The 22,613-nt window shown below is 39.9% G+C and overlaps 1 protein-coding gene across 4 annotated transcripts in view; it reads left to right on the plus strand.

Annotated features, from left to right (window-relative positions):
- Window positions 1-22,309, plus strand: part of slc25a21 (solute carrier family 25 member 21) — a 93,779-nt gene extending 71,470 nt beyond the window's left edge. For all 4 annotated transcript variants that reach the window (XM_040138174.1, XM_040138176.1, XM_040138177.1 and 1 more), the window contains 8 exons: window positions 4,634-4,717; window positions 13,653-13,719; window positions 14,486-14,545; window positions 17,833-17,940; window positions 18,053-18,217; window positions 19,904-20,085; window positions 21,691-21,743; window positions 22,230-22,309. In XM_040138174.1, the coding sequence (XP_039994108.1) occupies window positions 4,634-4,717; window positions 13,653-13,719; window positions 14,486-14,545; window positions 17,833-17,940; window positions 18,053-18,217; window positions 19,904-20,085; window positions 21,691-21,743; window positions 22,230-22,291 (781 nt within the window). In that variant the 3' untranslated portion in view covers window positions 22,292-22,309. The remainder of the gene's footprint in view (window positions 1-4,633; window positions 4,718-13,652; window positions 13,720-14,485; window positions 14,546-17,832; window positions 17,941-18,052; window positions 18,218-19,903; window positions 20,086-21,690; window positions 21,744-22,229) is intronic.
- Window positions 22,310-22,613: the final 304 nt, after the last annotated feature.

The raw sequence follows: 22,613 nt of genomic DNA on the forward strand, positions 1-22,613 counted from the left end.
ATCAAGCTCTGGCAGGCTGCCATGTCACAAAGGTTTATCACTTCCCCTCTGCTCGCATCTTGCATCTTTCTCCCCTCGACTTTAGTTTCCTATTCCACTCTCCAAAGGTCTGTCATTATTGGCATCCTCCTTCCACGCTTAAATGCTTTACTTGGCAGAAACTTTTGTCCAAACTGACTTACAATAAATGCAAACCACTTAGGACCAAGAGCTAGTAATCAAAAATTTGGACTGTATCCCAAATAAATAAAGGTATGTTCAGTGCTACAGTACAAGTGCTTAGACATCCAGTGTCATACTCCTAGTTTTATACTTTTTTATTTGTCAAACACACTTTTCACTCAGTTAAAGTCAGTCAGCATTCCTGTCAATAACAGTGAGTTGTCTAAACAAGCAGCTATTGGATTAAAAAGGGACCCTTTTATTTTTGGTTACACTCTTTGAACCTTAATCACAATTGGATGGCTAAAGTCACGATTGGCTGCATTTGCCATGTTGGATCATTTAGGTCGGAAAAGTGCTCTTAACCTCATATACCAATGCAATGGACTTTTACCATCTTTATGATCCTACTCATTAAAATTAACTGTCTAGCTGTAAAAAATAGATTTCCCCTTTATGTTGCCTTCTGGATTGTCTTATGCACTTCTAACATGAGAAGTTGTTCAACTTTCATCCCTCCCCCCTGGTAATTCAGTCCTTCTCCTTCTTCAATCATATTTTGTCTCTCTTCTTTTTTGTTGAAGCACTTGACATTCCAAGAGTGAAGGCATGAGTAGATCAAGGCTCTCACTGTAGCACTAATCAAAATACACAGCAACACACATATATCATAATGTTCATACTTTGAGAAAACTGCACAATTTGAAATACTAAAGTATAATACACACTGCCGGTCAAACTTTTAGAACACCCAATTTTCCCAGTTTTTATTGAAATTTATGCTGTTTGAGTCCAGTGTAATTAGCTTAAATGCTACAAAGCAAAGCAGTAAACTGCCCAAGGTAGTAAAAATAAAAAATCCCCTTTTCAGAGATTAAGAAATGGGTTAATTTACAGCTTTCATGCAGCAATGGGGATAAATTAAGCCTTGAAAGGTAATGAAAACAATTCGTACAGGTGCCCCAACTTTTGGTGATTACTTACAAACCCTTACAAACTGATGCATTATTAGGACAATATTGTATGGCAGGAAGTATTACTGTATATTTCTAGCAGAATGGTGAGAAAAAAGCAAGCAAACAAAGGAAGATGGACTGGTTGGTCAGGGATTCATCCTACAGCAAGATAATGACCCAAAACATTGGAAGAAAAAAACTAGACGGTGGCTTCAAATGATGAAAGACCAGCACAGTCTCCAGACTTAAACCCCATGGAGCTGGTTTGTGATGAACTGGGCTGAAGGTGAAAGCAAAGCAAATCTACAAGTGCAGCACATTGGTGGGAACTTCTGCAACAGTGTTGGGACGAACCTTCCAAACAATGTTTACAATTCCATGGTAGAAAGAACGCCACAAGTTTGTTTGGCTGCTGAATGAGTCAAGATTTAGATCAAATTTAGGATTTAGGATTCCTTAAATCCTTTTCTTAAAAAAAAACCTTCATTATTTATTTGTTCTATTCTTTCATGTCAGAGTACACTGAGACATTACACTATATAAATTTCAGTAAGAACTGGAAAAATGTAGGTGTTCGGCAGTGTATAGCTAAAGATAACTACCTGTTGCAGATTACGTTATTACTTCTCTGTATAGGGTGTTAATTTCTATGTTGATCTGTCTGAACAGCCATAAATATTATTTCATATCAGCCCCTATTAGATCCTAACTTTTAAACTGAGCAACTCATCCTATTTGCCACGCTTTGAGTGCCACTGAGGGAATACCCCTCATTTAATAGGGCATATTTTTTAAGAGATCTCCTAAAAAGCTTGGCCTACCTCTTTTAAAAGTAAGCCCATCATGCCTCTGCCTTTTGATCAACCTAATAACCAACCCTACCCCTTCCCATAGGCATTTTTTAAACACCATCATTAATGAGCCTCACCCCAACATCTTGTCTTCTCTAAGGTGACAGCCTGTCTTGTTGGTTCCCAGTTCGAGCCCATTACCACCGGGGTCTGAGAGCGGACACGGCCTTGCAAGGCCCTCAAACACCACGCTCCTGTCCATAAAAATACAAAGAATGGGACTCAAGCCGGCCGCTCCGCCCTCATTTACCTTTTTGACTTCTCTGTGGACGCCTAGAATTTGTACTTTTATAGGCAGTGGAGGTCAGGTGGATGAGGCCTTCAGGATTATTTACCCCAGAGTGCTTGTCTCGCTCACAGAAGCACCAACCTGCCCTTGCCTTCACCCTCACCTGGGCAGCTTGGGGCCTGTAAAGCACAAACACAGGGAGAGTGAGATGTGGGTAAGGAGCGGAAAGAAGGGGGACTCTTGATCAACTCACAGATCTCATCACCTCTGAGTAAACTCTGTCTCCAATAGCTTTGGATTATGATTGATCGAGATGCTCCAAGTGGTGCGTTATAAAGAAGCCCCTGAGTTTTCCTTGGATCTGCTATCTGCAGAGTTGACTGAGCTGACTCCAAGGCCAAGTGAATCTGCCAGAGCCATGGAGGCTTTTTTGTGCTCGTCTTCAGCCAACCAGTGTATCTCCCTATTCCCTGAGGCCTTAATAACAGAAACTAGAGCTTTTTGTTTGGTTAAATGTCTTGCTTTAGAGGATTTGTACAATCTATTGAATTTTATTTTCCACTGTTGGTTGCTGTGAAAAGCAACATTAGCAGCTTCCTAGCCAGGGGCCTGACGGTTCCCCTGCTGCCACGAGCTCTTCTGGTCCTCCCTATTATCTCCCACTCCCTGGGCCATGTTGTTTGGTCCCTGGCTTTTATGGTAGGGTAGGAGAGGGCCATGAGGAAATGAGGTGACCTCGGGGTCACAAGTGGAGTCAGGGGGCTGGAACCGGACCACAGCCCTGGCAGCCCCACTCTCTCAGGGCCGGGCTGGGTCAGGGCAGGCAGAGCAAAGGAGACATGAGGAGACTTTGGACAGGGTCTCTATCATCCTTGACCCCAGCGTCATATGCCTTTAATTAAGCCAGATTTGAATTTCTTTATGAGTCCCAGTAGCCTTAAATCTTCCGGATCTTTGCCCCCCCTCTGTACCCTTTATTCCTCCATTCCCTCATACCTGGAGTCCTTCTTTTCTTCTTCTCTTTAATATGGTGTCAGACATATATTTATTATGCTGTTTTAACTGGTTTTCAGGAACGGGTTACAAGCTATTTGGGAATCCACCAAATAGGATTTGAGGGACACCCCTCTAAGATGTTAATCTGTTAGCGATATGAAAGGTTGCTCACCCCACTAAACTCCCCCTCCACTGGAGCCCGGGGGCTCTTTATGGCCCCATCAGGCACCCGCATGGACGACTTACTGCTGACCTTGTGACCTGGCAGTTGAAGCCATATGAGGGGAATCTTTCTCTTGTCCTGTTACCTCCTTCTCTTCTGTCTCTCTTCCTACCCTGATCCTTGATGTCCTCTCCGTTTGTAAAAATATTTTTAAATTCTTCAAATTGTCATGTCTCACATTGTTAAATCAGTGCTTTTATTTGTTGTTTCATTTGATTATTCTATAATCACTTTTTCTGATCTTGCTAGGCCATTTAGTTTGACATTGTTTTTTGAGTTTGGGATCCATGTCTAAGCCATATGGCAGTATATAATTAGATCTCTTATCCCCTCAGTGTACCAATACCTGAAACTCTTTATCTCTAACAGGCACCATTTATATTCATTTTTTCACCCCCAACTAGTTTCTCATGTAAAAGATTTACACACAGCTCACCAGCCTTTATTAGGGAGGTACCAGCATGTTTGCTATACAACAAAAAGTCCTTCGACTGGCTCCATCATATTAAAAATTTACACGTAACTGAAGAGCTGTTACAATTGACTTACTAGCATGTTAGCAGCTGAAAAGCTTGCTGCAAAAGGCCTGGTCCCGGGGAGTTGGGTGGCTAATTGGATCATTTGGGTTAAATAAATGTTTGAGTTCTCCCCTGCGCTGGGGGGGACCTGGTGGTAGGAGCCTCTCATTTTAGCAGAGGAGGAAAAAAGATGGATGAAAGAGAAAGGGAAGGAAATTAAGGAGAGAAATTAGCTCATTTATGATAAAGATCGGATTTGTTCTGCATGCCTTTTACACACAGGTGTTACAATGTCCTTTATACAGACAATGAGGACTATGAAGAAAGAAAACTAAAACATTTTAAATAACAACTAGAAAGGCATACCTTTGCGGAGGCCAATGTCAAATAACATACACCAAACTTCAGAGAAAAACGTTCCAATTCATAGTGAATTATCTGGATCTGCCCCAAAATTTAATGGGTTCTTTCCTGGCCAATGCCCAATCCCTTCACCAAGTTCAAATAGGTTCGGTAATTTGTGCGTAATCCTGCAAATAATGAAACTAACAGACACGGGTGAAAACATAAACTCCTTGGCAGAGGTAACAATGAAGTAACTTTAATAAAGGTCTGATCCAGAAACTTGATTGAACGAAGTGCTGATCTGTGTAATATTTACAGGGATGGAAGCATTAAAGAGAACTTTGTCATTGCAGATTCCAGATCCAGACGGGAACAAGTGACCCCAACAGCTACAAGAGCCTGGGGGATTGCTTCCGGACCATCTTCCGCAATGAGGGGTAGGTTATCCACAACAGTTGTTGGCAACTACAGGACAAAAAAAATAAGAAGTTAGACATACAGTTTCTTCTGAGCACCAGTAACACCTGTTTTCCTGTTTCCTGTGTGCAGCGAAGAAATCATTTCTTCTTCCTTACTCAGATTGCAGAAGGCTTAGTGTGAAATTGGCATTAATTATCTGTGATAATTAAATTAATTTCCATTTAAACTACTTTATTTGTCCCTCATTGGGTAATGTGTGGCAAGTGCATTTACAAACAAAAACAATTCATTCACACGTATAAACACATTTTTAAAATACAAAGTATGATAATGTAAAGAAAAGGCTGAAATTCACAAGAGTCAATGGGAGTGGCCAATCAATCAGTCATAGCTGGCCAACAATGTCCAACACCATGAAGGCACATTATGTCAAAAAGAACAAGTGCTTTTATTGATGGAGTATGATGCACTACACATAAATGAACATAACAGGTATTTGCTTATGTTGTAGCTTCCATAGCAAGGTATTTTATGTATGTTTTGTTTTTTTGTCATCACAAATAATCTGCTGAGGAAAAGGTATTGTCACGATTACAGTGACAGTATATAAGGGGGAAAAGTATGTTGTCAACAATATTTTGAGTGACATTTAAACCAGATATGCTGCTTTATTCAAATGTAACTAAAAGGTATGGTGGTAGGGTGGTGTGGCCCGAAAGCTGAAGGTGTTGGTTGCTTTAAGACAGTCATTGTGTCTGTCAACAGCCTACAGAAATATCCTGCAGCAATCCACTGAACATGCCTTATGACTCATTGCACCTCATATTGGATAAAAGTACAGCTGTATTTGCCTTAGAACCAAAATGTTAAACTTTCACAACTAAATAAGGACAGTCATCCTGCCATGCTCCCTCCTCCTTTCCCTGCCTTGTGACAGGTCTCTGAGACAGTGCAGGCTTAGAAGAAAGTGGTTGCCACTCGCTCTGTTTACGGCGAGTCGACAGCTTTACAGCGGATATAAAGTTGATCTGCTCGAGGTGTGAGCAAGCGCATGGTGAGAGGCTGGCTAGTGACAGTTGGAAATCCTCTGTTGGCTGTAGTTCAACAGACACAGCTATCCTGCTACAGTAGCTGTGCCCTCTTCACCTCACACACACCCACACACTCAAAGTGTGAAATTTAATGCCTGTGTGCCGGCAAGCTTTTTGGGTGTGTCCTTTGGGAGTAGGTCTGCTTGAATTTTCAGAGAACTGTGACACGATAAAATGGTATCCAAATAACACAGCATCCACACCATCAACTGTAACAGCTATTTGACTGTAAGCTCATGCAACAGAGCCATGGCATGTGTCTGATGGAAGATTCACTTTAGTGTTGACCAATTATCGCTTACAGTATATTTTTGCTGAGGCTGTAATCACTCCCCAGTAGCACATTGAGGATTACCTCCAGGCCAAACCACTTAGTTATAATTTATACAAATAGTTTTAGGCCCCACTGTTGTAGAATTATTATTAAAAATAAACATCTACCGTCAGCTCGTGGCAGGACCGCGCTAACACTAGGCCTCACTCTCTCTGAGGCGATGAGGGAGGAAACCTGAGCTCTCAGTTTGAGCTCGGTGATTAAACTGAAGAAAGACTTGGAAATGTGCACATGTATGACCCCATCTTTTAGTCACTCTAATGCCTGGAGACAGTAACTAGACCTATAGACTTTACTTTTAATATAGTACCAGGATACATTTTAAACATTTGTAGCTAAGAAATTACAGATTTTTTTTCTGTTTAAAAAACTCAACACTTTACATTAGGTTGTTATTAAATCTGGAAAATTTAGCATTAAATCTTGTAGCTGTGCTCATAAGCGTGTGACAGTGTGAACTATGCTCACCAACACTTGGTTGTGTATCGGCTTACAGGCCACACTCCTTTTTTCTGTTGCATGTGGGTGCAGCAGCATGAGCATGTGTTAAGTGTTTCCGTCTGGAGGCAAACAAAAAGACTCTATTCTCGAGCATTCTTTACCAGTGTGGTATCCAGAGACTGGGTCGGGACCCAAAGCACGGCCACAGGATTATTAAAAGGGTCCATGCATTACAGCAGAGTGTGTTGGCCTCCGTACAGGAGATCAATGAGTAATGCCTGGAACTAACAGTGCAGGATTGGTGGGGGTGGGGGTGGGGGTTGACTCCAGCTGGGACCACCCATGCAAAAAATATATTCATTCATGGAAGTGTGAAGAAGTGCAGATAAGCATGGCCACCAGATTACATATGTTTTTGCTATGATGAAACAGGCATGGTTTGTGTGAAGCAGCAATCAGGTTAAAGGAATAGTTAGATATTTCGGGAAGCTTGCTTATTGGCTTTCCATGCCCAGAGCTACATGTTGTTTTAAATTTCAGTTTTTGTCCAGATTAAACAGACAAGACACAACTTGTTAATTAGTGAGCTTCAGAGGTGCTGGTATGTGGATTTTGTTATTTTTGGAAAGAGCAAGGCTAACTGGTTCTCACTGTTTTCCACACCGTTCAGTCAGTCGGTGGTAGCTTGATATTTATCGTACAGATATGAGAGCGGTATCAATCCTTTCATCTAACCTCACAGTAAAAAAATAAAATAATTGTATTTCCCAAAAGTTAATGTTTTGTGCCATTCTTTTTTGGTTGTCAATCCGTCTGGCCATCCCATTTTTTGTAAACACCATATCTTAGTAACAGATTGGAAAATTTCTTAAATTTTGGCACAAATGTTCACTTGGACTAAAGGATGAACTCATTAGAATTTGGTAGTCAAAGGTCAAGGTCATTTTAACCTCATAAAACACATTTTTGGCCATAATTTAAGAATTAATATGCTAAATGATAAAATACACTCAATACCTTTTTATTAAATTCCTTCATAGTCTTCACTACATATATTCTATGACTCTGGACAGACATGGATGTAAACTGCAACTTGACTGGTTGGCGGAGGCATATAACCACGATGCGGTCGTTTTAGTTTGAGTTAAACTCTCCAGAAAATATCGCCTCCGGGTGTGAACCAGTCCTTTACTCTAATACACAGTTGCACTTTCCACAATTAGGTCAAAGGGAGGCATTTTAAAATATTACAATTCACTGTTTCATCTTATGGACTGCACCAAATTCAACAAAATGAACAAAATATGAACATTTGAGCAACCAAAACATGAACTGTAGGTATGTAGTTGTATAGCAGTATTATAAATAATATTTTTTACTTCAAGAGGCGTGTGATACACCAGAGTAAGTTCAGATCACTTCTTTACTGCATAAAGTGGAGACACTTCTTATTTGTGCCTTTATCCGGGGAATCCTGGCCACTGGTGATTCTGCTTTAGTGTCCCTCTTAGTGACAATGTCAAGGTTACAGTTACTGGGAAGGTGCAAATATTTGCAGATGAAGCATGCCGGTTGCTTACATGTTAAAAAGTTCCCTGGGGCAGCTCATATTTCTCAAGGATTTCCTCATGGCAGTGCTGTGAAAATTAGCACAAAAGTCTGCTCCAGACGATAATTTTGTACTTAAAAAAAAAAAAATGCAAATGATCTATTACTTAATGCATTTACACATACACGAGTTTGTGTATGATGGAGATTATTGGCCAGTTTATTTAATGAAATGTGTCTGTGTACTTCTGTCAGTGCTATTCTCCTCTCCAGATGGATTGAGGCTGTTAAGAAAGGAAAGGTTTATGAAAATGAAAGACAAATCATACATACAAGTGCATATACACACACACACACCTACACACTCACACATATGTCCGCCACCCGCACTGCGTCAGGAGGTCATTTGTTTAGGAAAGCCAAAAAGGGACTTAGCGTGTACTTTACATTGGAAATCAAATTAAGATTCAAATGAATGCCACTCACTAGAGGCCATATTTTTTCTGTAACAAATTTCACTCCTCCTTCATCACCTGGTGGCTCCCCATCTTGACCACACCCGGGAAATCTATGGCCACCATTTGCATGGAAACAGAGAGCAGAGGGAAGGGCCTTCCGATTGACTGAAATAACTTGTTTACACAAACGATAAGAGGTTTTAATTTTTGGCTTTCAGTACCACTTGTGTAACTTGAGGTGTTCGTGAAATTGGTTGACTCTGTCACCTGATGACAAATGTTTTGATAATTAGCTTTGGTTCACTGCAGTTTTTGGAAGGCGGCCTCACTGTTGTGGATTCTGTGCAAGTTTAATGGCCTGCCCTTCTCAGGTTATATTCGATGGAAATGTAAACCAGCAACAAAAATATTTACACTTGGACCTAATCAAGCAAGATCATCTCTGTTGACTTGTAAGGCATGTTGCCACAACAGAGCTGGTGCTGCTGTTCACAGGATACAGTCGGTCACGCCAAGTTGTCCTCTTTGTCCACAGACCTGTGTATAATATCAATATTCACTCCCTTATACTTTCTCTTTCTATGTCACCCGCAAGCAACTTAGTTGAAGAGTCGCTCTATTTTGGCTGATTGAAGGCAATGCAATAGTCTCTGATGCCCTCTCTATAATGGTCCTGTGCATGTTGGCAGATATATCATACATTTTTGCCACTTGGCTTTTGACTTTCCTTCATTTAAGTTGGTTTGATGACTTGAAGGATAAGGCTGGCGATATTTTATGTTTTTATTACTGTTAACATTTCTCATGAGAAGACCGAAACGAGCATCGTGTTAGTTTGTCTCTCAGTAATTTCAGACTTCCCTACCTTTATGTAGCTTTCAGCCCCAAGCCAATTCATTCCTAGTGAAGATGTGCATCTTCAAAACAAGTAATAAAAAAAATATACTTTATACCATTCCCCCAGTCCCTCACTCCTCCACCCCTGTACATTTAGCATTGATAAGCAGTATATAAATCATCAAGAGATTGTTTATAACTCACTGTAATATAGTTATAAGTAGACATAATTGTTTATTAATGTATTTGTAACCACCTGTAACTCCTCCTGTGGGCATTCATAAGTGGAGGCTGCTGTATAAACAGATAATGAATGATAATATAGCAAAACACAGTTGTAACAATATACAATGTCCTCATAGGAGGCGTTGTAATTGCTGATGAATATTGTACAATAATAAACACTTACATAAAATGTACTGAGCTGCGTCCAGCTACCAGTTACTGAATGTTTGTGTACTGCTTGTAAATGCTTTAAAAATAAAAATAACACCACTTCTATTTTTTAGTGTTACTCAAACAGGCGTAAATTGTGCATTTCCCAGGTACTATATTCTGTCACAGAGTAATACATATTTGGTGCGTTAGTGAGTATTTAAATCAGCAGGATGCTGTATTTGGAATGGATTCAAAATAAACTACATTGCCTATGTTCATCATAATGAAGGAATATGTCACCCAGTGCAACACTGTGGCTCATTAATGTGTTTTTAATAGTTTTTGGCATAGAAAAATAATCTGGCTTTGGCTACACAGATAATACTCAGTAGCAGATCAGTTCATTGTTTTTGGTCTTTCCATGGGATTTGTTGACAAAAACATGTATGGGGAAAAAAAATGTAAATAGTTGCCAGCCATATCCTTTTAAAGGGGAGATCTACTTATTTTACTCATTAAAGTCTGTTTATGGGTCTTGGAGTATTAATGCATATGTGAAAAAGTGGATACAGACTGAGCTGCATGTAGCTTCAACCAGCATAGAGCACCCGAATCTCCAGTCTGACCGTCTGCAGTGAAGTTGAACTGTGGGCAGTGTAGGCACTAGGTTTTGACAGTTTTAGAATGAAATAATAATGAATAAATCAGACGATATCTCTGGTTCTGCTGCAGTGAATTTGATCATTTTTAACTGTCCATTGTGAATCCGACACTGCTGTAGGAGTGCAATGCTAAATCAGCAGAGTACTCTTTTATCATAGCTAACTAGTCGGGAATATGTTTGAAAAAGGTTAAGTGATATAAAAGCTTATAACTCCATTCATCATGTATTCTAACCATAAGCACTGTTTGTTGTTGTTCATGATGTTTGTTCATCTGGCATTCAAATTAAAAAAAAAAAAAAAAAAAAAAAAATTCAATGATCAACACCCTGGAAGCTTTGAATAGAACTTGCATCTTTTGCATTTTCCATGGACAGAATATTTGCTCATGGAAAAATGGCCCACTAGGAAAGAAACAAGGAAGTGTGGGAATTCTGTAAAGCTTTTGACAGCTAGTGACCACAAAAAAAAAAAAAAAAAATCAACGGTCACATAGCCCCGGATTTGTTGGTCATGTTGTTCAGTCTGAAGTCATTGTTAGACATGCTTCTAAATCATAAATTATATTTTTAAAAACAGTGGTTTCACATATTATGATTTATATCACGGTTGAACAATTTGTCGGAAGTATTACATATTTTGTTTAGACATGGCTACTGTAATATAATTAATTATGTATAACAATGGACAAGGGTGGAGATAATTATGTGATTGACCCCTGCAGTGCCTGGAACATCTATATTAGCTGCGATTAAATGTGAGAAAAGGATGTTGTGTTGACTGTTTTTCTTGTTTTAAGATTTTAACCTGTTTTACCTGTTTCACTTTGTGGCAATCCCTTTAAAACAACGTTTAAGAATGAGAGTAGAGGGAAGTGGTTTGCTGTTGCCAGTAACAGTTTATCAACCCAACAGCTGATGACTCAGTAGTATTTGAAGCTACAGGTATGCTGTGTTTCACACCTTGCCCCTAAACCAGAAGAATGACATTTTCCCGTAGTTTGTTGTTCGCCACTAATGACGCACAAACGACGGCTTGAGAAAGAAGGTTTAGACAAAAAGTTTCTACGGAAAATACTTTTATAATTTTCTTTGATTGGCAACTTGTCTGACATCATCTGCCCGATCCTGTTAGTGTAAACTACGCAAGTTCAAACCTATGAACTATTCCACCCATATTTTCACTAAATTGAAGAGTGAAGGAAGTGCACGTGTATGCACTTCTGACTGTATACAAAAACATGCTTTGTGCCATCTCTGCAAAACAGAAAACATACTACCATCTTCTTACATGTATAAATCGGACTGATCGTGCAATAGTGGGAATTCATGGCTTCCTCTGTTGTTACATTTTCCTACTTTGTCCAAATGAGTAAAAACTGAATCTTGATTTAGAAAATGTAAGATGTAGCTGTTAAATGTTTCAGTTTCAGGTTAATCAGTGTTTTGTTTTGTTTTTTTCATTATTATTATTATTATTATTATTATTGTTGTTGTTGTTGTTATTAGATACATTATATAGTTTAAAATCAGCAAAATAATGCCAGACTCTAAAAGATTCTGAACATTTCAAAAGGAAGACAATTAAGATATTTGTGTACAATAAGTGTGTTTTTAACAGGTGCATCAAAAGGGAATTTTCATAAAACTAACAATCTAACCAGGCTGTCCATTTACTCTGTAAATATACTAAAATCAATTTGTAACAAAATACAACTTAAGTGTAATGTGTTAAATGTAGGCAAACATCTCTATATACTTAACTCACTGTATCATTTTATTATTTTTCCTGCCTTCAAGTACGCTTTTAAATCATGGCTGGACATATGATTGAGCTAAGGCAAACTACCAAATTGACCTTAATTATACAGCTACCGTCCTTCGAAACATCCATTATATCACATGCTGAAATAAACTCTTAAATCATTTCCTCCACAAATTCCTGCAGAGGATGTTTACCAAGGGTTGTGGTTTGAAAATATATCTTGGTAGTTACGCTCCCAAACAGCAGCAATATACTTTGTTTCCATTTTGTGAGCTTGGTATTAGTCCTATGGTCTATATTCAGTATTGTCAAAGACTGAATTAATGCAGTGATATATCTTTGAAAAATTGCAATGTTACAGGACCATACTAAAGTGGGGGTAAGTGTAAGCTTCTTAAAGGGTAACTCCCTTTATTATGTGTCTTTTGAAGGAGCTTTGTCATTTCTGAGAAAATTACCCTCATGAGGTCATGAAAGTTATTTCATGCAGAGCTTGTAAACAACAAAACAAACTTACTTACGTCATGAAATTTATATCTTAATAAATTTTTTAAAAAAAGGACGTTAACGCTCTCTAATCAGAGGCCAGTGGCCCATCTGCCCCCAGCACCCATCCTTGAGTGGGAGACTGTGAAACCATGTTCATTTTCAAATATATACTGATCAAGACTCATAATTTACAGAAGTTTACGATGTTTTTTTGCTAAGAATGAGAACAGAGGGAAGTAATTTATTGTTGCCAGTAACAGTTCATCAACACAACAGCTGATGCCTCAGTAGTATTTGATGCTACAGGTGCGCTGTGTTTCACAACTGGGCCCTAAACCAGATGTATGACTTGTTTCCATACTTTATTGGTGGCCCCTAATGTCGCCGATAGTTAGGGTTTGAGAAAGAAGGTTTAGGCAAAAGAAACATATCTGTTATATGTTATATGCTATTCAACATGTTGTATAGCATATAACATATAACAGATATGTTTCTTACAGTTCCAGGCAGCCTTTGGCTTCCATTCATTTTCATACATGAGTCAATTTGAAACTTGCTTGTGTTGTTTAATCTAATCTAATCTAATATAAAACCAAATCTACACTTAAATTGCCAATTTATTAGGTCCTTCTACTTAATGCAGTCTACAATGGTCAGTTTTTGTTGGAACTGTTTTAGAGAGGTGTTGATTCAGCCGTATGATCATTTTGGAGGATGTGGTGCTGTTGAAGTTTATTTCATTTTACAGAGAGGTGTTTCTGTTATTTTTTTGCCGACCTTCATTGATTTAAATAGTATGGACAAATTAATAGAAACACCTGTTAGTGTTATGCGTTACAAGTCAACAGCAGAAAAACTTCTTGACTACATCCCGTTTGATCAAAATATCGAGTGGAGCTTTACAAGTCATCCGATAAGCACATTTAACATTTTATTTTCTCTCTGTACAGCATCTTTGGCTTCTACAAGGGAATCCTACCTCCGATTCTGGCAGAGACACCAAAGAGGGCGGTCAAGGTGAGGTAAAAGGATGTGCATGTTGGTTCACAGAAAGCTGCAAGTCTTCTTGGGCTCCTATGCAGCACTCAGGCTCCGGGTTCACTGTGAACTGCCCCACTACCATATGAAAACACCCCAACCGCAGTTGCTCTAACATGGTACACACATGTTGATTAAACACACGACGCCCTCTGCCATGTCTGCCTCCGCAGCCACTCCTATTTGTTCTGTCGGCCTACCAAATATTGACGTACAAGCATTTACAGCAAGCATTCCCCTGAGCCCAATGTTTTGTGTGTAGGGGCACAGAAGGGGGCCTGGTGCCTGGTATGGAGCTGCTAAGTAATAGGATGCTGGAGATGAGGATGTGTTAGCTTTAAAAATAGGCACTCACACCGAGAAGTTGGGGTAATCACTCACACAGTGAACAAAGCTGGCTGATGGTGAGAAATGTCTGGAGCGAAGAATTAAAGCAAATTAAAGCTCAGATTAAAACTCCTCTGCTGGCATTTTGCATTTTGTATTTTGCTCAGATAAAAAAATCACTGGACATGTCTCCTTTAGAGAATGTGCATTTCACTTTTTGCTTTCCACAGAGATTTTAAAATTTAAAATACGGCAAAATTTTCATGTGCTTGTTGAGTTGATACATGCTCACTGAAATTCATGTGTACCCATGAGTGTTTTTATCGTAGCTGCTTTTAATAGTGTATGTCCTTGTGTATACATGGGTGTGTATGTTAGCAGAGATGTCAGCTCATTTATCCTGATCTTTCCTCTGCAGTTTTTCACTTTTGAGCAATACAAGAAGTTGCTGAATTTGACCCCTTTGTCTCCTGGTGTGGTAAGTCTTAGACGCAGAAACACCTGAATACACTCTCACCTGTAAAATAAACACACACACATGGGGCCGGAAAAGAATGTACAAAAATCAACATTTCAGCTCTCCTGCCATAGGCTGATAAAACAAAGGCAAATGCCAAGAATAATTTTACCAGCCAAATTAATTGATGTAAATGTAAACCTTCCTGCCAATGTACAGTTTTCACTGGCGTTTCATGTACAAATGCAGGTAATGCAGTAGAACATTTAGAGAATTTCTTATTCATTTTACATTCTTGTGTCAGACGTTGTAAGGTGATTTTATGAGAACTTATTATAGTGACAAACACAAAACTGACATAAAGACAGCTTAACTGTCTAAACCGAAGGCCATCTCACGTTAGAAAGGATAAAAAGAGAAATTTTCATGCGGGGATTAAGTAAAGACGGCCTAGAATAACACTTTTTTAAGGCGTTAAGCACATACCGTATGACAGCATCCCTGATGGCTAACACATTCGAGTGCATAATAGATGGTATAATAAAGGTAACGAACAGTCCATGAACCAACTTAAATCAATAACAACTGGGTGGTATGTAGCTTGCATTGCATAGATTTAAAAAATCATCCCATCCTTGTCTCAACCAATGGAGTGAACTACATAACATATAAATATGTTGTAGGGCTGTAGCTGTAATCATTAGTGTAATTTAAAAGCCTGTTCCAGTTTTACTTCGGTACAGGAATTAGATGTATGAAGTGTGGCGCTTCAATAGACCTTCCTATTTTTTGATTGTGCAGGAGCCATCTTTATTATAGAGGCTTTGTTTTGTTTTGATTTTACCTGCTCGAGTGTGAGAGATGGTTTGGTGATTAGCACGGACACAATTTGAAAGTAGAAAAAAATGACTGTATAACACAGTCAAATGCTTTTTAAAATCTTTTTAAAACATTGCAAACTAATACAAATTAAAACATTTTACTGGTAGAGTGCAGTCCATACTGTAAATATCGGGACAGTTTTGTTTTGGATATTTATTCCATCACACTGGATTTGAAATCACACAATGACTATAAGATTAAAGTGCAGGCCTCAAGCTGGCCAGACACTGTGCATTTTTTATGAATCTTAGAGGTTATGTTAACTCCCTTTGCACATTTTTATCGGCCTCTCTGCACGGCCAAAACCTGCAGCTTTTATGCTCACACTGAACATTTAAGCATGCAATCCCTGGTCTGTTTAATCCATTAAAAATTCCAATAAAATTTATTCAAACACGACAACCGTGTAATCAGCACTGTTGACAAAAAGAGAGAAAGGCAGTGTTGCTTTATGCAATTCTAGTCAACATAAAGTGAGAAGAAAAACAGAAAACTATGGAGCCAGAACTGGAAGATGCAGACAGTCTGATCTGTATATTCTGCACTGAAGTTCAGTTTTATATCAGAGCACAGTCTCAGTCAAGAGTAACACTACACCAGTAGTATAAGCTTATAACTAATCTTCTGACAGCAGCCATGTGGGAAATCGGACCGTGTAACTGCTCAAACTGCATAACAACCGTTCAAAATTTCTGACCTCCCAGAAAACCAACCGATCATCCAACAGCCGGATTGTTGATCACTCAGACGATTAATCGGGCATCCTCACCCCCTCAAACTGAACGTCAAACAACCACTGACTTGGCATAAATTTGACCTGATGGTGGTTTTTACATCTACATTAAATGAACCATGTAAAATATCAAAATTACGTCCCTTTTTTACATGGTACCCAAGGCATGCTGTCTGCACTTTCGTGTAAAGCACATTGAGTTTCCCTGTGATGAAATGTGCTATATGAATAAAATTGCCTTGCTTCGCCAGGGTAAAAAATTTTGATTCCTAACAATCAGGAGAACCCAAACACATTTAACACTTGTATTTGTGACTGAATCCTCATATACACTACATTATGTGATTTCAAATCCAGTGTGCTAGAGTAAAGCCAAAACAATGTACTAGATAAAACTGTCCTGCTAAACAGACTCTACTGAATGTTTGCTTGGTGGTTGTTAATTCTGGAGACCGGTTACACCACAGGCCTTGAACTTATATTTAGTCAGTGTTTCAAGCTGGACAGATTTGCGTTGCTGAGGTGCGGTCAACACACACCACCTATTCAGTTGGCAGCCAAGTGTCAGCATTGATGGATGGCTTACCTGTAACTAAGCGTTGGGGCTGTCCCGGCACTGCACGTATCCCCGGCTTGTTTTTACAACCATTGGTGGAGAAATGTTTACCTGTCCCATCCATCATCTTCTCTCTCCTCTTCTGCCTCCTTCTCACTATCTTCTTCCTCCCCTTCAAGTGCCTGCAACCCCATTTCTCTCAGAGGCCCGTGCGTATCAAGTACTGTAATCACATCTGATCATTAGCGCAAGTGAATTACAGATTGGTTCTGAATGGCTCGCTCTCTCTCTCTCTCTCTCTCTCTCTCTCTCTCTCTCATATTCAGCATCGCACAGCTGAATGCCTTCACTCTGATTTATGAGGACACACACAGTAATAATACAAATAAGGAATTAAAACGTGGCTGGCTGGCTGTGTAAACATTGCGAGGCATGTCTAAGAGGATGGGTCCCAGGGCTCTGACAGCAGGATAAAGAGGCAGGAAGAGTAATGAGCTATAGACACGTTTTTGACATGTTCCCATTACGCTTCTCTCTGAGCACGCATGCATGCACACATGCACACACACACATGCACACACTTACATGCAGACGTATACAGCCCCATGCAAATACATGCAGTGTAGCAAACTTCCACTGTATATTACTTGTCAGTGATATACATTTATAAATACCTAGTGTGCTTATTACATCGCATTGGATGTCACTAAATGAATTAGTTATTTGGTTATTAGAAAATATTTGATTGTTGTATGTTTTTTTTTTTACTTTCTTGAATATAATTTTCCACCTTTTTTAATGGTGATTTTTAAACACCTCGTTACTTTTTTCACAATCTTATTTCTTTCTTTGGTTCTCCTACCTGTCTGTCAGATGATAACAAACACAGGTGTCTTCTGTGTCTTCAAACATTTGTCAAACGATAACAATGACAGCCGTGACAGAAACAAATATCCATTTCAGAAGAAAAAAAAAGACACTCGGGGAACAAGTTTCCAAAAATGAAACTACAATTCAGCAGTGAGTTCTTGTGGCCCAGACATGTTGGCAGTCTTCCTCATTGTCTATTCTGCTCTTTCACTACCGAAACATCGTATCCACATTGTCAGTCCTAAATCATGTTCATCTCCCCTACAGGCGCTGTCTGCCGCAGGGCTTGGCGCAGGCTTGACTGAGGCTGTTGTCGTCAATCCGTTCGAAGTGGTGAAAGTCAGTCTCCAGGCCAACAGGGATTCCTTCAAAGAGGTTGATAGAAATAAAACACCTTCTTAACATGTAAAGTGTTGGTAATTTGCATGTTTCTCTAGTGGCCCAGTGGTTTTGTGTCTGTCTTTTGAATTCACTCTCTCCAATACAGCAACCTTCCTCATTTGCCCAAGCCAGACGCATCATTAAGTCGGACGGCTTCGGACTGAAGGGTCTGAATAAAGGATTAACATCAACACTGGGACGCCACGGGGTTTTTAACATGATCTACTTTGGCTTCTACTTCAATGTCAAGGATGCTATTCCCAGCAGCCCGGTAATATGCCAGTCAAAATCTATGATCACACTCCAACCTCCGGTTCTGTTTTGGTTTTTGCCCACAAATGCAAACCCCAAGCCAAGGGACAGACACACTCTTTAGCTTTGCTTTGTTGTTTGTAACTTTGACTACACCTAATTTTTGATAACCTCAGGCTATATGATACACACGTGGCTGGGACACGTGGGGAATAGCAAGTGTGGGGAATAGCAAGTGTGGGGAATAGCAAGTGTTTGACAGTGTGATTGGTTAACCTGACTGCCATGGCAAGTAGGAAGTAAAAATCAGAGAGGAGCTTGTAAGATCAGCTCTGCTAATACCTCGTCTGTTTGCTCGTCATAACATCCTCAAAGTCTCAGATTACACATCCGGCAGGGCCTGATGGCCCAAACAAAAGTTAATTTTGTTTAATGGAAACGTTACCATACGCCAGTTCCACATGTACAAACTGGAGCATTAGATTAACTCCAATGAACTAATTGGAAGCAGACAAGGGTACTATTTTCAAGAGGAGGTTACAGGGGGAGCCCAGGCTCTGCTATATTTTCAACATTTATCCAGTGACACATGATGTACAGAGAACCACGTGGTCATCCTCTGTGAATGATAATTATGTGGCTAGATGACTCAAATAGCTTTCTTCTCAGATTGTGGCTGTCGCTTTTGGGAATGATCCATCGGTATGTACATTGATGGAAAGTTCCTGTTTGTGAGAGGCTAATGATGGCCATTTGAGGCAGCAAAGCATAAATATTGTGGGTTGTGACAGCTTACAGGCTGAGCTGATAGTGGCATTTCTCCAAAGCCCCTTTGTCAGCAACATGAGCAATGAGCTTGCAACTCAAACATGTCCATAGTCAAATTCGGCCAGCCGAGCTCAGGCCTCTCTCATATCACCATTTGAATAGTAGAGAGGAGTCAGATACTACACCGCCATCGTTCACAAGTGAATGTGTGAGGAGATGTTTGCTTAAGACTGTTAGGAAGTGGGCTGATGGGTGTACTTAGGCCGCGGGTAAGTTACCCCCTTCCCCACATCCCGCTTGAATAAAACAGAAGAAGTGGGATTAGCTGTTGATTTACCTCGGCTCTCAGGGTGTCCAGCCACTTGAGAATGGCCTGGACCAGAGAGGCTGCTGTCATTTGTAAAAATATCCTGGCCAATTAGCTGTCAGAGCTCTCTGAGTCTGGGCTTCTTTGGTACAGTAATACCCCTGTGCCGAGTCACAGCCCAATTACCCAAATTGTCCCCATATGCCTCCCCAGTCTGCCTGCATGAACCCTGTTTATAAATCCTCTGTCTTGGCTCCCCAAAGAACATGTGCTTCTGTTCAGCCAATCAGAGTGCTGCACCTCAGTCAGGAAGCACTAATCTGCCCCCTGCTACCATAAAATGATCAGGGCTTTCATGCCAGCTTTGCAATCATATGCACAAGCCCCCTTCATGCTCTCCTCAAGTTCACTCACATACTGTACATACATGTATACACATAATGTATCACCATTTACTTTTAACCACTCTGTAACACTACTTTCTCTTTATTTATGTTTCGTGCCACCAAATTTAATACCTGGTTTCCACTCTAGAAATGTTTCCAGTAAAATTGTGCTTGTTGAATGCACATATGCCCCACACAAATACTGTATTTTTATTTCAACCCCATATCTCCTCTTCTTTGCTAGGACCCTACTCTTGAGTTCCTGAGGAAGTTTGCTATTGGTCTGGTGTCTGGGACCATCTCCTCCTGTGTGAACATTCCCTTCGACGTAGCCAAGAGCCGCATCCAAGGCCCCCAGCCAGTGCCGGGAGAGATAAAGTACCGCACCTGCTTCCAGACCATGGCCCTGGTGTATCGGGAGGAGGGGTACGAACAAGGGGGGGGGGATAAGTAGGCGATCCTCGGGACAAAATTTAAAACACACTCACTGGTGCATCCGAGAATTAAGAAGTACGGTTTTGTTAGCATTTGATAGTTGTTCAGAGAAGACAAATGTACCAGCTGCAGCTACAAGTTAGCAGAGTTCCATTGTGCTGTGTGAGTTTCCTACTTGAAGTACAGGGGAAGCGCATGAATAACTTGATGCAAAGCTGCAATCTGATAAATGGAAACCAAAAAGTGACGTTAGATCTCGGACTGTATTCCCCACGTGTGTGTTCATACATATCTGCAGTCTGTCAATTGTACAGTAAATGTTAACATATTTTCAAGCCTCTGAGAATGACAGCTCTAAATGGAGGCTTCAAGGAAAGATCTATGTTATGTTAGCAATTGCCCTAGGCTTTCCACTTTCCCCCATGCAGCTCCACTAGACAAGGGCCAGTGAGATGTTTGTAGTTAGTGGACGCAGGAGCCTTGGGGGCTGCTGCAGGAACAGCACTGAAACGTTGTCGTCGCAGGGGTGCGTGGAGGGTGCCCCCTCCACCACATCCAGTCCTCTGCTCTAACACAACACAGTCCCAGCTAATTAGTGGTCCCTATGGGAGACGTCGTTAAGCAGACCCTAACGAGCCGCGCGGCGCTCCACAGGTCAATCTAATCAGACAGAGGGCCAGGGAGGAAGTGGGTCGAGCCTTATTAACGCCATCAGTGGCGGGGGCAGGGAGCAGGACAGGGAGCACGAGGCGGAGGCAGGCAGCCACTGATCACCTTGAACGCATTAAGGGGCAGGTACTCACCAGCGCTGGCCATTAGAATTCAACTATGTACCTGACTGGGCGAGACAGCCAGGCCAGCAGACAGACAGCTTATACACACATTCACATGCAAGTACACGAGCGCACACACATACAGTACGAAAGGAATGTGTGTAAGAAGTATTCAGATTTTTTTACTTAAGTAAAAGTAGCAATACCACAGTGTAACAATAGTCTGTTACAATTATGTCATGGATTTGGAATTTGAAAGCAAAAGGACAAAAGTGAAAAAACATCAAAATATACTTAAAATAGCCAAAGTATAAGAGCTTCTTATGCAGAGTGGCCCAGAATAATATTAATGTAATGGATTAATATTATTGATAATTATTGACGCATGAATGTGTACATCACTTTAATGTTTCAGCTGGTAAAGGTGGGCTAATTTTAATACTTTATATACTGCTGGTTAGCTTGTGAATTTGCACCCCGGGATCAATAAAGTTTTGTCTTATCTTAACCTAAAATTATGCATCATAATTTATATGTTGATTGTATTTTGTTTTAAGAATCTGAATATGCAAAGTCACTAATAACTGATGTTATCAAATAAATGTAGTGTCGTCGAAATGTATAGTAGTAGAAAATAGAAATACTCAAAGCACAGTACATCAAAACTTTATAAAAGTACGGTACAGGAGAAAATGTACTTAGTAATGTTGCATGCATGGATTAGCATATCCTATAATCAAACTGAAATCTTTACATGAGATCTTGTTCTGGAATATGGTATTTTGTAGTTGCACAACATTAATGTTCTATTTATTTTTTATAGGTATTTGGCACTATACAAGGGGCTGGTGCCCAAAGTAATGAGGCTTGGACCAGGTAACAAAAAAAAATTTCCTTATATTGATATTAACTTTTATTTATGCCTGGGAACTCTCAAATTATTAATCTAGACAGAGCTTCCCATAGCACATTAGTGCTTCACTCAACTTTGCACAAGTATTTCCAATGAAATGAGGACAAGTGCTACTTCCCTCTCAGGCGTATTAATTCTTACTATTTTGCATAATGTGCTCAAAAAAGCCAACTGGATGTTTATCTATGTCATATTTGAATGGAATTATTGTGAGCTAGAGACACTGTCCCCTTTGTACACAGAGGCTGTGAGCTTTTGATGTAAGCCTATACTATATTCCTTTGTTACCTAGAAATCTTACCTGCCAGGGGCAGCAAAGCCTCTGAATCTGCGTTTTAGATCACATGACGCTAAATATCAGCTTCTATTGGTTTGGTAGCTCTTGCTGCTTATTCACTACCACAGAAATGCAGGTTTATTCACCGTAGCTCTCTTGTGTTCTGTTATAGGTGGAGCAGTGATGCTGCTGGTCTATGAATATGTGTCTGGATGGCTACAGAGGAACTGGTAACCAAAAAAAAAAAAAAAAGGAAAAGAAACCCACGCGAGTGCCTTATGCATTGTGCCTCAATGCTAATATCGTTACCTGACTCCAGTAACGTGAGACCAAATTAGTTTTTCTTTGTTAGTTTTTTTTACCTCGAATACGCAAGACTGCTCTTCAACATACCATATCAACATTTCAATATATCTTAGAAAGCAGCTTTCTAAGGAAAAACACACGTTGTCATCCAAGTCAATTTCTCAGGAATTAAAAACAGCTGTAATGTTTGAAAACTGACAAACACATTTATATATTAAAAAAAACAAACAGGTTTTCATCACTTGATCAA

Source organism: Xiphias gladius, chromosome 10 (assembly GCF_016859285.1).
Source record: "Xiphias gladius isolate SHS-SW01 ecotype Sanya breed wild chromosome 10, ASM1685928v1, whole genome shotgun sequence".
In the NCBI taxonomy this organism is placed as follows: domain Eukaryota; kingdom Metazoa; phylum Chordata; class Actinopteri; order Istiophoriformes; family Xiphiidae; genus Xiphias; species Xiphias gladius.